Source organism: Periplaneta americana, chromosome 11 (genome assembly GCF_040183065.1).
Source record: "Periplaneta americana isolate PAMFEO1 chromosome 11, P.americana_PAMFEO1_priV1, whole genome shotgun sequence".
In the NCBI taxonomy this organism is placed as follows: Eukaryota; Metazoa; Arthropoda; class Insecta; order Blattodea; family Blattidae; genus Periplaneta; species Periplaneta americana.
Window position 1 is genome coordinate 163,333,169 of NC_091127.1, and position 18,591 is coordinate 163,351,759.

An 18,591-nucleotide genomic window follows, 5' to 3' on the forward strand; every position below is an offset into this window, starting at 1 on the left:
TAAGAGAAATTCTAACAACAGAATCATATTTGTATTGTATTTTGTTCCAGTATTTAGAGAGGCGTTTCAACAAACAAGTTCGACTCCTCGGTTCGTTCATATTCTCTATCGGAGTAGTGAGTAAAGTCATTATTCTATCATCATTATTCATTAATTCATTCATTGGAAGTAAATAAAAATAAGCTACCTACTAAAAGATACTAGAAGACTGAAACCTACGTAGAATTCGAAGGTGTATGGGTAAAGGGAGTTAAGTCATAAAAAAAAGAGTTTAGAGATAAATGAAAATCAAACTTCGAAACCTTATTGCAAATAATTTTATACACACATAAAACACATCAAATGCTAGTATTCTTTTGTTTTTGAACATCCACTTGCAGAATTTAACTTGTGTATTCACCTGGGGAACAAGACTCCAATTTGCACAAAAAAAAACTTAACCCCTTTACCCGAACACCATCGAATTATAATGTGTATGAGAAATTATTTTTCTCATTATAAATGTATAAAAAGTAATTAATTATCATTTTACGATCAGTTCCATCTAACTACGCTGTTTAAAACCACTGAGTTGATAATATGGTGGTGAAACGAGAGTGGCAGCAGAAATCGAAGTACTGAACAACTGTAAATTAAATCAATTATTGTCAAATATAATTTACTTATACATCTTGATTACACAACTTTTAACACTGTATCACTTCGGAATATGTATGATAAGAACTTTCTTGTGTTAAATTTTAACGTACCATGTTAACATGTTTCGACCTATTTTGGGTCATCATCAGAACTGGTCGTTGTTGGTCTTGGCGCCTCTTGTTTCCTATGTATACAAACTCAAATGTAACAACTGCAACAACTTCTACATAGGACAGACAGGCAGATCATTTCAAACACGTTACAAAGAACACATCACAGCCATAACAAAATTACAAAACATCTCCACATATGCAAAACACATCACAAATGCTAACCACACCTACAGAGACATCAACACAGACATGGAAATAATGCACATCCAACCAAAAAGCCAGAAACTCAACACACTAGAACAATATGAAATATACAGACACACGAAAACACACCCCAACGATATTCTCAACACACAACTCAGTTTCAAAACACATACACTCTTTGACTCTATACTACGAACGCACCCACACAGGAAACAAGAGGCGCCAAGACCAGTTCTGATGATGACCCAAAATAGGTCGAAACATGTTAACAAGGTACGTTAAAATTTAACACAAGAAAGTTCTTATCGTACATATTCCGAAATAATTTACTTTCTAACATGAGTCTATAGTCCCGACGCTGTTATTTCCAGCGTGACTCCGCCTCTTTGCTTACGTCTTAGAAAGTGAAGGCTCTATAAAGTCTAGTTAGGTTGTATCGTTCGCCATTTTTGTTCTTGCGTTGCTGAGCTACCATACGAGGAATCTATTTGCCACACCGTTAAACATTATCATGTCGTAGCTCCTATGATAATAAATCAAACGCAATGTAATTCAGCAAATAATTGAGCGGCAAATAACGTCTTCGTGTGCTTTCTGCGAACGCCAACGAAAGAGCTAAAATGGCGCGCGATTATATTATGTATTTATCGAGCCTTAAGGAATGAATCAGCGAATCACAAGACGCACATGTTTAAATGTACCCGACCAGCAACGCGATTGGCTGCCGGAAATTAGAGCAACGGGACTATAGTTGTGATCTTCTGTCTAAATTGAAACGTAAAAATTAATTAGAAGTTTATCAACATTTGTCATTTCAGATGATATAATGCAATATTTAAATTTAAGAATTAATTTTACTGATTAACTTCACAACATCTTTATTATGTTAACATTTTAGGAAATTACCTGGCAGACTAGTTTCGAAGTGTTAGGCTTTGGACAATGAAGGATACCACTTCGATACTTGTCAGCCAGGTAATTTTCTAAAAAAGTTAACACAGTAAAGAAATTGTAAATTTAATCGATGATTATAAAAGTGTTAAAAGTGTATATCAGTATAGAAGAATTTATATATATATATATATATATATATATATATATATATATTTTTTTTTAATTAAGATATTGTGATACAAAAAGTAGCAAATTATTTCCACGAAAGTTATGAACATTCACAGAAGGATAAGAATGATTTATTGATATTACTAACTATTAATAGCCTAACATATTTTCAATTGTAAATGCACTGTACAATGTAACAGAGAACAGACAAAAAGAATATCTACGTTCTCAAATATTTAAACCTGAATCTTCACAGTTGGAATGATTGTATAAAGTATATATGATTTTCCAAGAAAAATACATAAGATATTTTATTTTCCAGATACTTCTACTGCCTATTGTAATATATGTGCCTGCATTGGCATTTAATCATGGTTAGTAATACTCGTTATTTATGTTCATATTTTTTTAACATACACTACTATGTATAAACTCCTGAATCCTGAGAGTATAGTATACTATACTAGATACATGATTAAGATATAAGTATAGTATAATATACCTGCATTTGTGCCCTAACTGTAACCTGCAGAATTTTTTGAGCATTTTCCCTCATGTCAGCGACTTTTATTTATTTATTTTTTTTAAAGTGTAGAATTATACTGAATTTTAAAAATAAGACAAATGTCTCAGGACTCAGGAGGTTAAGGCTGGTTAAATTTTAAAGAATTATCATTGTCCTTAAAATATTCGGTTCAAGTTCTATGACAAAGTTTTACTAGTGTATCAGCACCATATAGCAAGTTAATCCTTTAATACCGTAATATTAAATTGTAGGTACTATAATTAGTTCCTAAAAACATGTTAATTACACTCAAAAACTAGCAATAAAATCATTTTAATTATAAAATCGTGAAATTGTAAAAGCATGGTACGTATTTTAACAGTGTTTGTGCTATTTCACAAATACTTTATTGTCAAATCATAATTCTTCAATGATGAAATAACAGCAGTTATTAATATTTTAACTAATATCAGCATATTTGTTTCAGTTAGTTCTCTAACATATTGGATCACTCAATTAGGTATTTTAAATGAAATGTTTTTGATTAATATAAAACAACTTATAACAAAATGTTTCCAAATAATAAAACTAATTGAAATTTAGTGATACTGTACAATCCAATTTAGAGGAATTACTACTAGGTTCAAAAAGTTACCGGAATTTTACTACCATTTTTCGTATTAATATATAACAAGGGATATTATACACTTGTTTTGTTGGTAACATTCAGGATGTCATTTCCTTAAAGTTTGTTGGTAATGGCGATTGTTGGTTTTGAGTTGTAGGCAATTGTTTATCATAGTGTTTTGTTTGTTCGTCGCATTTTGTGATTATGTCCACAGAGCAACGTACAAACATCAAGTTCTGTGTTTTGTTACACAAAACTCCTGCAGAGACATTAAGATTGTTGGAAGAAGCATATGGCGAAGCAGCAATGAAAAAAACTCAAGTGTATGCCTAGCATAAACGCTTTTCTGGTGGCCGCGATAGCATACAGTGGCCGATCAACAACTGCAACAAATGAAGCAATCGCTCAGCGTGTGCGTAATGTTGTGAGGGGACGACCGACGTAAAACCATAAAAGAGATAGCAGCAGAGGTCGGAATATCAGTCGGAAGTGTACACAATGTTCTTCACAACCATCTCAACATGCATTACGTGTCTCAGAAGTTAGTTCCGAAAATGTTGTCGGCAGAACAGAAAGAAACAAGAATGATTCTTGCTGGGGACATGATCAGTATGGCTGATGAAGATTGTGATTTCTTAAACAAAATTATTGCTGATGATGAAACTTGGTGCTACTTGTACGACCCAGTCCCTAAACGACAGTCATCTGAGTGGAAATCGAAAACATCTCCTCGGAAGCAAAAATTTCCTAGGGACACTTCCAAAGGCAAAGTTATGTTGGAAGTTTTCTTCGACTCTCAGGGTCTCATCCACCACGAGTTCATTCCAGAAGGTCGTACCGTAACGAAAGAATTGTACGTAGAAATCCTCCGTCGCCTCCGGGACGCAGTGAGAAGGAAACGTCCAGAAAAGTGGGTAGAAAACAACTGGTTCCTTATGCATGACAATGCACCTGCTCATCGCGCAATTATTGTAAAGAATTTTCTTGCCAGGCACAACATAACTGCTTTGGATCATCCACCATACTCTCCTGATCTCTCACCACCTGATTACTTTCTGTTTCCCCGTCTGAAAAGTCATCTGAAAGGACGGAGATTCAATGCTGAAGAGGTTATCGCAAACGCGACGAGAGCACTAAGACGGATTTCACAAAATGGCTTCCAGGCCTGCTTCCAGGAACTCTACACGCGTTGGAAAAAGTGTGTTGTTGCGGAAGGCAACTATTTTGAAGGGAATGCTGTAGAATAGTGTTTAAGGTACGTTGTTTCTATGATACTAGCAAATTCCGGGAACTTTTTGAACCTAGTAGTATATGAGAAATTGGACAGAATTGTATAATGAAACTGTGGAGATCAGCAATCCTTGAAATATACTTTAACAATTAAACATATTTTGCTTTTTTTCAGTAACTGGCATAAATGTTCATATAATCACACCTGCAGTCTGTTTGGTGTGTATCTTCTATACATGTATGGTGAGTAATTCTAATAAATTGCACTTTGATTTTGTAAAAGAGAGAATATTTTATTGTTCATATTATGTTGCTACTTTAATACTACAACTGGGTAACTGCACTTATGAGTGAAAATGAGTTTACATTTCCTAAGTGCTACATTTTCATTGCCACAACTAGATAAGCGAGATTTTGTTTCATGTTCTTAAAATTTTGGTCGAAAAAAATGTGTACTGTATTATCAAAACAGCTAACATTTGTAATGCTACAATTAGGTATCTTTACTTGCATACTTGTAGCATTTATACATTCGAGCACCACAGCTAGATATCTACAGTTGTCTAGTTGTAACACATAACGAATGCAACCTTTAGGTAAATTAATAACATTGATAGTCCTTTATTACAATAATTTAAATTTTTGTGTTTATTTGATTAGATCACTAGAGTTCCATTGAACTTTCAACTACAGCCTTGTTTCACATAATACTGTATCTAGTTATTTTCGGCTAAAGAATAATTCAGACTCTATCATCTCTGTAAGTTCTGACATTAGTTAATCTATACAATGGAAAAGAAAATGGGGTATATTGACATGGACCATATTCACAAATAAATAATTAACAATTACGACGAATTCATATAAGGAACATAATATATTTTTAATAAAAAATGTAATAAGTTAAGAATTTAGGACACAAAGAAGAATACCGTGCATCAGTAAATGTATAAATCAATTGGTTTACATTTTATTAACGACTTGTCTAGTGTAAGAGTGTTGTATTTGAAGTCCAGTTATACTTTCACTTCACCCTTTCTCCTTTCAGGGTGGTCTCAAGGCTGTTGTGTGGACAGATGTAGTTCAGACGTCTGTCATGTTAGGAGCAATGGTCCTCGTCATGGTTAAGGGAACAATTGATGTAGGAGGATTTCGTGTTGTTTGGGAACATGGTGTCAATTCTGGCCGGATAGAACCTCCAGAGTAAGTTAAGTACCTACGGTAGTTTCTCTCTCTCTCTGTGACGAATATGTGTGTGCATGCAGATAGATAGATAGATAGATAGATAGATAGATAGATAGATAGATAGATAGATAGATAGATAGATAGATAGATAGACAGACAGAGATATAGAGATATAGGTATAGGTATAGATATAGATAGATAGATAGATAGATAGATAGATAGATAGATAGATAGATAGATAGATAGATAGATAGATAGATAGATAGATAGATAGATAGATAGATAGATAGATAGATATAGATATAGATATAGATAGACAGAGATATAGAGATATAGGTATAGGTATAGATAGATAGATAGATAGATAGATAGATAGATAGATAGATAGATAGATATAGATAGATAGATATAGATAGATAGATAGATAGATAGACAGACAGACAGACAGACAGAGATATAGAGATATAGGTATAGGTATAGATATAGATAGATAGATAGATAGATAGATATAGATAGATAGATAGATAGATAGATAGATAGATAGATAGATATAGATAGATAGATAGATAGATAGATAGATAGATAGATAGATAGATAGATAGATAGATAGATAGATAGATAGATAGATAGATAGATAGATACAGATAGATAGATAGACAGATAGATAGATAGATAGATAGATAGATATAGATAGATAGATATAGATAGATAGATAGATAGATAGATAGATAGATAGATAGATAGATAGATAGATAGATAGATAGATAGATAGATAGATAGATAGATAGATAGATAGATATAGATAGATATAGATAGATATAGATAGATATAGATAGATAGATAGATAGATAGATAGATAGATAGATAGATAGATAGATAGATAGATAGATAGATAGATAGATAGATAGATAGATAGATAGATAGATAGATAGATAGATAGATAGATAGATAGATAGATAGATAGATAGATAGATAGATAGATAGATAGATAGATAGATATAGATAGCTAGATAGATATAGATAGATAGATATAGATAGATAGATAGATAGATAGATATAGATAGATAGATAGATAGATAGATAGATAGATAGATAGATAGATAGATAGATAGATAGATAGATAGATAGATAGATAGATAGATAGATAGATAGATAGATAGATAGATAGATAGATAGATAGATAGATAGATAGATTTTTATTAAGCCATAAGAATGACAAGCATTCATGGCATCGTCAGTATACAGAAAGTTGACAATACATAATATAATACATCTAGTGCTAAATATGCTAGGATACAGAATTACAAATGTTTTAATTTATACGCTGAAGGTGAGAACATTTTCGGCGACACAAACTAATATATACAGTATTATACAAAGAGCTTAATACTAATTAACATGTAAAAGTCAATCTTAATTGTACCAATTTCAGAATACACTAATTCAGATATACTAATATTTTTCTTCCAAGCTAGAGCCATGTGGCACTGTCCCATGCAGTCTCTCTGCTTTTTCTTCCCAGTCTTGGCTTTAACTCTACCTGACATAAAACCATCAAAGGTAGTATCCGGAGGAGAATGTTAAATACTAGGGGTGCTATTCATAGACATTTCGCAGCACGCGCTACGAGCGTACTAGGCTAGCCCCGGCTATCCACTGGTTACTAGTACAGAATTCAAATCATATCCTATTGCTAACATTGGTTTATGAATACGAGAAACGCTGATCATCCACCGAAAGCCCGCGCTAAAAATGTCTATGAATACAGCCCTAGAGCTTTAAATTTAGATAATCATTTGTGCAAAGTGGCAAGTGTTGTAATGAAATATTTTTTACCTATTTTTTTAATTTTCGCATGTTAAGGTCTTTAATATTTTGCGGGAGTTTGTTATAAAGACTGCTGCCTCTATGTGATAAACTGTTGATACTTCTGGTAAGTCTGTGGTAATTCAAATGTATGTTCCTGGATGTTCTGGCACTATACTCATGATACAATGAATTTGTTTTAAAAGAGTCTATATTTTAATGAATGTAGCACACTACCTCTAGTATATATATGCAGGGCACAGGTAGAATTTTTAGTTCTCTAAAAATGCTTATACTTTCAGATCGGATAGGGACTTGCTTCATAATTTTAATTATTCTTTTCTGCAATTGGAGTACCTGTATCGATTTTGGTGAAGACCCCCCAAGTAATAATGCCATATGATGTTATTGAATGCAGGGGCGTATTTTGCAAAATTACAAAAGAAAAAGTTTATAATATAACATAATGTAATAATTTTGTATTATTAGTTTTACCATAGTAATTAAAATTAAAGTAATTGTTAGATATATTTTGTGTAATAATAGGGTCAGCGGTAGCCCAAACCCTTTAACCAGTATACGCCACTGATTGAATGAACGTAGCCAAAGTAGAGTGTAATGTGAAGTGCGGTATTATGTCTGATGGATTGAAGGTGCCTTCATTTAATTCAGTAAAAAAAAAAAAAAAAAAAAAATCCGAACAGCATTAGTACGTTTCAGTATGTGCACTATTGACAGTTTGACACAAGTCATAGCCCACACAGCACCAGAATCATGGATTTGTTTTTCATCAGCTGTAAGACATACGCAGCTTTTTCTTGCAGGCCTACAGTAAACATTGTAGATGTTTTTGCAATGCACTTCTTTTAGCATATAAATTTAACAAATAATACTTTATTATGACAACAACAATGGCAAAAAATAAAATCTCATGAACGCAATCTTTTTGAATTACCAAATTAAATAAAAGTCCTTTCAATCCATTTTTCAATGCACTTATTTTAGTATATCAATTTAACAAATAATACTTTATTATGACAACAACGACAAAAAATGAAATCTCATGGACGCAATCTTTTTGATTTACCAAATTAAATAAAAGTGCTTTCAATCCATTTTTCAATGCACTTATTTTAGTATATAAATTTAACAAATAATACTTTATTATGACAACAACAATGACAAAAAATGAAATCTCATGGACGCAATCTTTTTGAATTACCAAATTAAATAAAAGTGCTTTCAATCCATTTTTGAATGCACTTATTTTAGTATATAAATTTAACAAATAATTATGACAACTACAAAAAATGAAATCTCATGGACGCAATCTTTTTGAATTACCAAATTAAATAAAAGTGCTTTCAATCCATTTTTCAATGCACTTATTTTAGTATATAAATTTAACAAATAATTATGACAACAACTACAAAAAATGAAATCTCATGGACGCAATCTTTTTGAATTACCAAATTAAATAAAAGTGCCTTCAATCCATTTTTCAATGCACTTATTTTAGTATATAAATTTAACAAATGATAGATGGGAAGATAATATTAAACCTCCGGGTTCCTTAAAAGGCAGTAAGTAAGTAAGTAAGTAAGTAAGTAAGTAAGTAAGTAAGTAATATTTTAAGTAAGTAAGTAATATTTTATTATGACAACAACAATGACAAAAAATTAAATCTCATGGACGCAATCTTTATGAATTACCAAATTAAATAAAAGTGCTTTCAATCCATTTTTCAATGCACTTATTTTAGTATATAAATTTAACAAATAATACTTTATTATGACAACAACAATGACAAAAAATGAAATCTCATGGACGCAATCTTTTTGAATTACCAAATTAAATAAAAGTGCTTTCAATCCATTATACATAATGTATGCTTTACTTTTTGTTGATGATTTAGTTCTCATGGCATCAACTGAAGATGATTTACAATATTCAGTACACAATTTAAATATGGTCAGTGAAAAATATAACATGGAAATTAATATTGGAAAAACGAAAATCATGTCATTTTGTGGGAAATTCCCTGTACCAAGCAAAATCTGTTTGAATAATAAAATAATAGAAAGAGTAAATACCTTCACTTACCTTGGCTATACACTATCACCTTATGATGAAGTAGATATTGCTGAAAAAATATGTAAATATAATAAAACAATGGGGATCATTAATAAAATCATGAAACCTTCACTAGTACAAAGACACACAAGAATAGGCTTGTATAAAACCTTAGCACAGCCAGTTTTAGCTATGGTAGCGAAGCGTGGACTGTGAAGAATAAAGATGTCAGTAGAATAACAGCAAGTGAGATGAGGTTTATGAGAGCAACAGCTGGATATACTCGCTGGGATCATAAAAAAATGAGGACATAATGCAAGAACTTCAAATAAAACCCATTATGCAGTTCATCAGCAAATATCAACTTCAGTGGAAGGGTCATCTGGAACGAATGAATCGATGCAGAATTCCAAAAGCACTGTTTCATTACCATCTGTATGGCAAAAGATCTCTAGGCCGTCCAAAGAAGAGATGGACTGAAGATTCCAGTTTGAGACCGTAACAGGCCACTTGGCCTAATACTTGTTAGAAAGACGACAACGTATACTTCACAAATTAACCTCATGAAACATAAAAATTTATTCTCGGAGAGCCTGTATTCAATTATTAAAAAAACTGTTAGAAAACTCTTGCATTCAAAATAAACGAAACTTGGAAATAGAGAAAAAATTACCGCCGAATGTTTACATTAAATCATTATATATTAAATTAATGCTTTTTCTTTTAATTTGCATTTTTTATTAAGAGAGATGTATGCCTCTCATCTCTGTGAATTGATATATTTACATGGATGTAACAACAATAAATAGTTGCACTGTAGCCATATCCTCTGTTTTATTCAATTTTTCTGCGAAAAAATGTGCAAGATTGAGAATTTCTGAAAATAAGAAAAGTCTTCATTTTCACCAAAGATTGCATGATAGATTATTTTTCTTGTATAATATACATATAAATTAGAATATACATTAGAGTCTATATAGTTCATTTCTTTGAAAATAAAAGATAATTAAGAATGTTTTTAATAAACATTAGTATGATGCATTTTTACATTTCTTCAAATAGTTTGAGCCCGGATCCTACAGTTCGCCATTCAGTGCTTTCACTGTGTGTTGGTGGATTCTTCTTCTGGCTTCAAGTATCGGCTTTAAATCAGAATATGACCCAGCGCTACCTCACTTTACCCACAATGCGTGCAGCAAGAATGTAAGTAACAAATTCTTTTCAAATACGATTTTCATTAATGATACATGACTATGTGCCAAAAATACACAGAACTACCACAGAAGCTTCAAACTTCTTGAATTGTCTTTGATGTCATTTTTAATTTTTTTTAATTGGGTTATTTTACGACGCTGTATCAACATCTAGGTTATTTAGCGTCTGAATGATATGAAGGTGATAATGCCGGTGAAATGAGTCCAGGGTCCAGCACCGAAAGTTACCCAGCATTTGCTCGTATTGGGTTGAGGGAAAACCCCGGAAAAAACCTCAACCAGGTAACTTGCCCCGACCGGGATTCGAACCCGGGCCACCTGGTTTCGCAGCCAGACGCGCTGACCGTTACTCAACAGGTGTGGACTCATTTTTAATTTAAGTCCAAAATTATCGATATTTTGTTTTCGAAGTCATTTGCTAGCTCAGCTTAGATTTGAATGGTTTAATTGAAGAGAACAAAACCTGATTAGTCCTGAGAACTTTGAGGAATGAGAAACCAAGTCAGTAGAATATAGTGGCCCTTGAAACTCTTAACTTGCTCTCCTATAAAAACAATACTACTACTAGGTACTACTACTACTACTACTAGGTACTACTACTACTACTACTACTACTACTACTATTAATAACAGTATGAACGGCAGCCAGAATAGTTTCTATTTCCTGGAAAATAATCATAGACCTGAATCAAAGGGAAATCATACAAACAAGATTATTCAATTTGAATGCTTTTATAGGCCTACATCTAAATTTTTACAAATAATTGATTAAATGGCGATCTTACTCATGATAATTATGTAAGGATGTGCGGCTTACAGCTGACACCATCCTCAGAGCCTTCTGTGTCTCGGCATCATCTCAACTTCGCTGCCTGTTGTGTGGGTGCGTTCGTGTGATGAAGAGTTGTGTCAAATAGTGTGTGTGTTCTGAAATTGATCTGTGTGTTGAGTATTTGATTAGGGTGTGTTTTAGTGTATCTAATTCAAATTGAGATGACGCCGAGACACAGAAGGCTCTGAGGATGGTGTCAAGTAGCACCGAAACAGCTGTAAGCCGCACATGCTTACATAATTCACGCGAGTAAGATCGCCAATTAATCAATTATGTATATTCAAGTGTTAAAAGTAGTGTACGAAAGATTCAACATACATTTTTACTTCATTTTATTCATGTACCTACACGTAATAATTATTATGTTTTTAATTTTAGTGCACTATCCTTATTCATTATGGGCGCAATGGTCTTCATATTCATCTGTAGCTACTGTGGTCTGCTGATCTTCGCGAGATATCACAATTGCGACCCTCTCACAACGAAGGTAAATAATGTAACTTAAGCTTACTAATTGTATAAATTACATATGTGTAGTGAAATTTAAATAAGACAGAGGAATATAAATAAAACTTTTATAAGTAGCAATGTTGTAGTAAAAACTTGTTATAATGATCATACACAATTAGATATATATTAACAGCCTTTTAATCTGTGGTTCTACATTCTCTAAAAAACTTGTATAACTTTATATTTCAATCTACAAATTCTATTATCTGTGTCGATCTATACTAGTACAAAAGTAATGATATATACCAAGTGGTGGCCGAAGACCATTTGTTCTAGTGGAGCACAACCTTCATGACAAACCCTGAACATTATAAAACCTGAGTTATAACATGCACTAACCCTTTTAATTTTTGTAGATGAACCTCATTTTTTTATTCTTTCTCCAAGAAAAAACCTCTATGACTTTCGCTCTCAACATTGCTCATTGTAACGGCCCTGATCACACACACACACACACACAGACACACAGACACATACACATACACACACACACGAAGCAGGCAGCAAGCGACGGCGACCTACAGATCTGCTACGCCAACATCCCAATAAGTGCAGTCAAACATCAGCTAGCAGCCATCTCCGAGGAAAGATGGAAAGAGGAATGGGAATCCACTAACAAAGGCCTCCTTACTAAATCGTTCTTCCCTAGTATTCAAGAGAGACTCAAATTAAAAATACGTATGTCACCAAACCTGACTACACTGCTGACCGGGCACGGAAGAATCAATAGTTATCTCCACCGATTCAGAATTAAAGATAGTCCAATGTGCGTGTGTGAAGGTGGGGAACAATCTGTCGACCACATAATATATGTATGTGAGAAACTAAAAACACAAAGGGAAACATTAAAAGCTTGTGTAATTATGAGTGGAGGGAAGTGGCCTGTTGAAAAGAACGAACTGGGAGTAACCTATGTAAAACATTTAGAAAAATTTGCCAATAGTATAGACTTAGACTCTCTACAATAAGGATTTAACTTAATCATTTTGTGACAAAGGTCAACTTACGCATGTAGTATTACTTATAGTAGTAATGGAACATGCAGTTAAAAAAAAAAAAAAAAACACACACACACACATAAAACAGACTGGTCATCCCCATGTTAAAAATTGATTTATTATTTATTTATTTATTTATTTATTCTGGTATAGTTAAGGCCAACAGACCTTCTCTTGCACACCACCAGAAATACAAATACAACAATACAAATAAAAATAAAAATCACACTATCAACAAAGTAAAGCCACACAAAAATATACACAGTTTGCAGTCATACAAACTTTAGATGAATGATTAAGTATCATAATTAATTATATACTAAATAATTAACGCACATAAACAAGAAACTTGCAGTTTTAATATAGAGTAAAGAACACAAATCAACACTTATAGCAATATCTAAAAACCATAAAATAAGAGAAAACTGTCTAATTTAATTTTGAATTGTGATAAAGTCCGACAGTCCCTGACGTCGTTAGGTAACGAATTCCAGAGGTAACATGTGGAAGAGAACAACCACCAGGACCACTACTGTCGTCTGGTAATGACTGCTAGATGCAAGTACAGTTGCTCTGCAATTCAAATGAGAGTTATAACACAGTCTACTATATACAGTCACGAAGCTCGAGTTTTGAGGGTGCTAGGAACAATAGACTGTGCCGGTAATATTTCGCATTGTCTGTAATGAGGCGATAGTAGCGATCCTAGTGGTGAGCAACTATCTATGTATGCATATTTACTACGTATTGTGCTTCGTGACTGTATATACTAGACTGTGTTATAACGTGACTTCTTATGCTGTCACTAGATGACAGCATAGTGAAACTGATAAAAGTTGTTGCCTTCAAAGACAGTAAGACTGATCAATCTGTTAATATGTGGTCTTGGATAACAGTCACTACAGAGCTGCCTATAAGAAATGTGAGCCCCTCCAAAATATTTGTCAAGGTCCTTCCCCCTTGCCAATATTTTAATGAATATTGAAATTCTGTAATTTAAATAGAACACTAAGACAACAAGCTAAGGAAATTTTATTTCAATATCCCCAAAAAAGAAGAAATAATCCTTTAATTGTAGCCTAATTCTTGATTTAACGGAATTCTTCTTTCATATAAAAAAATGTGAATATTTTATGCCCTCATCAGTGGCGTAGCGTCAATGTAAGCTAAAAAGCTTAGCTTCCCCAGTTAATAATAATTTCATAATAAACTTGCAGTTTATGGAGAAAATTATTTATTAATTTTAATAGAATTTATATTTACGAGTTAAATATTGTGATGCGGCAGCTCAGGATGATTTGTGATGCAGCAGTAAACAAGAGGCCTGCACACACCAGCTTCCAAGCAGACTGGTTTCTTCTGTGTAACCCACCCCGCAGATTTTCCATCCCTTTCTAACTAAACTACCCTGGTCGCAAGGCTCGTAAGAAGCTAGCTTTAACATTTAAAATAAGTAGTTTCCGAGTTATCCCTTTTCGTCAGTTGTGTTCAGTTGAAGTGTTAGTGTGCATTGTGGCTGATATAATAAATAATGAGCGAAATAAAAGTTCCTGGCACTAATTTACTTGAATTTTTAGGACAATTGTATTATCAAGACTGACTTACGAACAAAAGTGTGATTTAAAAAACAAATGACCGACTCCCTTGCTGTCAATGAAGGACACAACCAAAAGATAGACGCAAACTTACGTAATGATATGTACTAATATTGTGATTTCTCTGAGTATGACAGGGAGTGAGCTAATGTTATACGTATACGTGTCTATTTGTTAAGAGATATGCGTAAACCGTGAAATCATATTTTACTACGTATCATTTGGGGTCATGCCTTATTGGTGTTACTCACGATGTTCCAACCAATCTTCGACTGCTGACTTGAAATTAACTACTATTTATTTTAAGACTGTATTTTTGTAATACGTTTTCTCATATTGCATGAAAGACAACTTGAGCTAGCTTCCCCTGCTCAAAATTTCATGCTACGCCACTGGCCCTCATCTCCCTAAAAAATATCTAAAAATCGGGTCGGGCCATCCGTCCAATCCCCCCTCCACTCGAGTGATGTCCGTTCCTCTCTATGGGTGGCCCTGGTCACTGTTACACTCTGCAGTTGAACGCACATTGGAAGCGTATCTTGCATGTTATTTCGTAAAATTACAGATGTGAAGCAGCTCCTGTAGTGCTACGAAAGTCGTTCCGAATATTCGTACAGATCACTATAACTTTTGTTCTGAGGCATGTCCTATTCAGTTTTGAAGTTGTCAGTAAATTGACCATTTGTATAAAGAAACTATAACAACATTTATGCAAAACGAATTGTAAAATTGTAGAAATCTGTTCACATTGATTATTCAACTAAAAATTTAATTCCACCAACACTCATCATTTCGGCTTAGTTTTCCATAATTTCACGCCATTTTATTAACAAAATACTAGAAAAACATTCATATTGATCATTCGTCAGTTACAAATTTTTCCTCCTATACTTACAATTTCGCTTTACTATCTTTTCATTTCAAGCTATTTCGCTAAAAAGAATGTCATAGTGTGGCATAGAGCTGTGAAGACATCCAGTCATATACAGTTAATTTCTTTGTAATGTTCATGACCACAGACTGTGCTGTTCAGAGACACCAGGATCCAGGATTAGTATGTTAGATCTGGTAACTGTTAGTAACTGTATAAGTCTATCTCTCTAGCATTTTCAGTGTTACTTATACACTTTTTAACTTCTCTCATCTTATATTCTATATGACTTAAACTATCACTGACTACATTGTTACTTATTCCTTTAGACATGCATCCTGATAGTGCTGTATTTTCAAAATTGTCTCATAATAATCTCTTTCTATTATCTAACATTATTCGAAATATATTAACATTCTATGTATTTTAGCTTAATTCTGATACATAGTTTCTATTTCAGTGTTTAATTAATAGTTCATAGTATTTTGTTGTTTAATTCGTAAATAACTCTTGTATACATGTATTGTATTGTATTTATTAACATTCCATGGTATTCATACATGCTTACAGCTAGAATATGGAACAAGTCAAAAAACTTAATACTATTATAAAATCTTATGTAGCTCTGATCTAAATCAAATTGTTGAATTCTTTGTAAGTTGATACATATGTATGTATACTTTTTGCTGGTTGAGTGGAAGAGAAGGCCTTACGGCCTTAACTCTGCCAGCTAAAATAAATTATTATTATTATTATTATTATTATTATTATTATTATTATTATTATTATTATTATATTCCTCCAGATCCTATAGGTCAGTGTGCACAATAGACCATACTTATGATTGTGATGCCATTCCTTATGGTCGACAACAATGTTGTTTATGTTTTCAGAGAGTAGCAAGGAAGGATCAACTTCTGCCTTTGTTGGTAATGGACACACTTAAAGATCTGCCAGGTTTATCAGGTCTGTTCATTGCTGGAGTCTTCAGTGCAGCTCTCAGGTATGTTTGTGTAAAGATCTATGAAATTAAGATGTTAATGTATTCGTATATGTTGGCCTATCTTTTATCAAATTTTTAACTACATAGTTTATAGTTCCAATATTACTGATTATATATATATATATTTTTTTTATTTTAGTAGGTTATTTTACGACGCTTTATCAACATCAGGTTATTTAGCGTCTGACTGAGATGAAGGTGATAATGCTGGTGAAATGAGTCCGGGGTCCAGCACCGAAAGTTACTCAGCATTTGCTCATATTGGGTTGAGGGAAAACCCCGGAAAAATCCTCAACCAGGTAACTTGCCCCAACCGGGAATCGAACCCGGTTTCGCGGCCAGACGCTCTAGCCGTAGTGATTATATTATTATTATTTTTTTTTTTTTTTTTTTTTTTTGAGAGGCTGAAGACCTGTGATAAGCGCTCCCTGCGGAGGCCAACAGTACTATGGATCGTTCCCTAAAAAACATGGCGGTCTATAGCAACGCCAGCCTCCGCAAGGAGTGCTTATGTATGTATTTATTTACACTGCAAGTGGGCAAGCACCTGGTGGCAGTGGTATATACAATATTAACAATACACAGTTAAAATGATAAGTACTACACAATAAAATTTACAATACATATACAATTTTATACACAATACAATAAGAATACACAATACAATTTAACACAATAATAATAAAACAAAATAAAACACCTAATTTTACAACACAACCTACATAATTATGTATAGGTCCTACATAAGTTTCAATAGTCTTTCACTTTACTCTCATCTCATTCCCTGTAGTGGCACTATGACGCATTTCACTGACACTTTAGCACACATTTATTATTATTATTATCATCACCATCATTATCACTATTATCATTATTGTTAATATGTAACTTAACTAAATCTGTTAAACATTACTGATTAAATTTACAACTTTTTTACCGTGTTAATATTTAGGATTTACCTTGCGCCACTAGTTTGAAAGTATTGTGCTTCATTGTCCAAAGCTTAAAAATTATACATTTGTGGCTTAAATCGTACTTAAATAATAGAGAACAATTCTAAATTAGACAGCAGAGCAAGTGGATAGCTTCAAATTCTTGGGTTGTACTATAAGCAGTATCATAAGCTGCTGCCAGGAAGTCAAAAGGAGGATAGCAATGGCCAAGGAAGCTTTTAATAGAAAAAGGAGCAACTTGTGCAGAATTCTGGAAAAAGAAGAAAGATTAGTGAAGTGCTTTGTGTGAAGTGTGGCATTGTATGGGGCAGAAACATGGATATTACGACGAAGTGAAGAGAAGTGAATAGAAGCATTTGAAAAATGGATATGGAGAAGAATGGAGCGTGTGAAGGGGAAGACAGAATAAGAAATGAAGCTTTGTTGGAAAGAGTGAGTTAAAAAATAATGATGCTGAAACTAATCAGGAAGAGGGAAAGTAATTGGTTTGGTTACTGGCTGAGAAGAAACTGCATACTGAAGGATGCACTGGAAGGAATGGTGAACGGGAGAAGAGTTCGGAGCAGAAGAAGATATCAGATGATTGACGACATTAAGGTATATGGATCATATGCGGAGACAAAGAGGAAGGCAGATAATAGGAATGATGGGAGAATGCTCGGTTTGCAGTCTTGGGCAGAACAGTATGATGTATGAATCCAACACTTCACTGTTTATCGTCACTTTACTTTTTCAACGGAACACGGATATTATGAGAAAACTGCTGTCGCATATTAAACAACAATCACGACTTTGATTGAATCGAACTAACGACTAACGTATGTGCTGTGTATTATACTAGGCTTACACTGTAAAAAATACAACTGCTTCTGAACAAGCATTATTTTTAAATCATGCCAGTTTGGCACTATATTTCAATAACTAATACGAATCGATACAATCGATATATTTTGATAGTGATTAATCTGGAACATCGTGCCAATCACAGTGAAGTCACTGCACACGAATAGATTGACAGCGCAACAGCTAAATTTAGAACTATGTGATATGGTGAGAGGGCTATAGGTATAGTTACGTCATGATGACAATCTTAAATTAAAGCCAGACGTTTGTGTGATAAATTCTACCCCTGTAGGAGTCTCTGTTATTATTTCAACTCGTAGTCTTATT

General features: G+C 33.3%; 1 protein-coding gene across 1 annotated transcript in view; it reads left to right on the forward strand.

The window, feature by feature from the left end:
- Positions 1–18,591, forward strand: part of LOC138709545 (sodium-coupled monocarboxylate transporter 1-like) — a 66,749-nt gene that overhangs the window by 14,989 nt on the left and 33,169 nt on the right. The window contains exons 4-10 of the mRNA XM_069840387.1: positions 51–116; positions 2,341–2,392; positions 4,557–4,624; positions 5,430–5,584; positions 10,508–10,648; positions 11,870–11,978; positions 16,359–16,468. Of these exons, the coding sequence (XP_069696488.1) occupies positions 51–116; positions 2,341–2,392; positions 4,557–4,624; positions 5,430–5,584; positions 10,508–10,648; positions 11,870–11,978; positions 16,359–16,468 (701 nt within the window). The remainder of the gene's footprint in view (positions 1–50; positions 117–2,340; positions 2,393–4,556; positions 4,625–5,429; positions 5,585–10,507; positions 10,649–11,869; positions 11,979–16,358; positions 16,469–18,591) is intronic.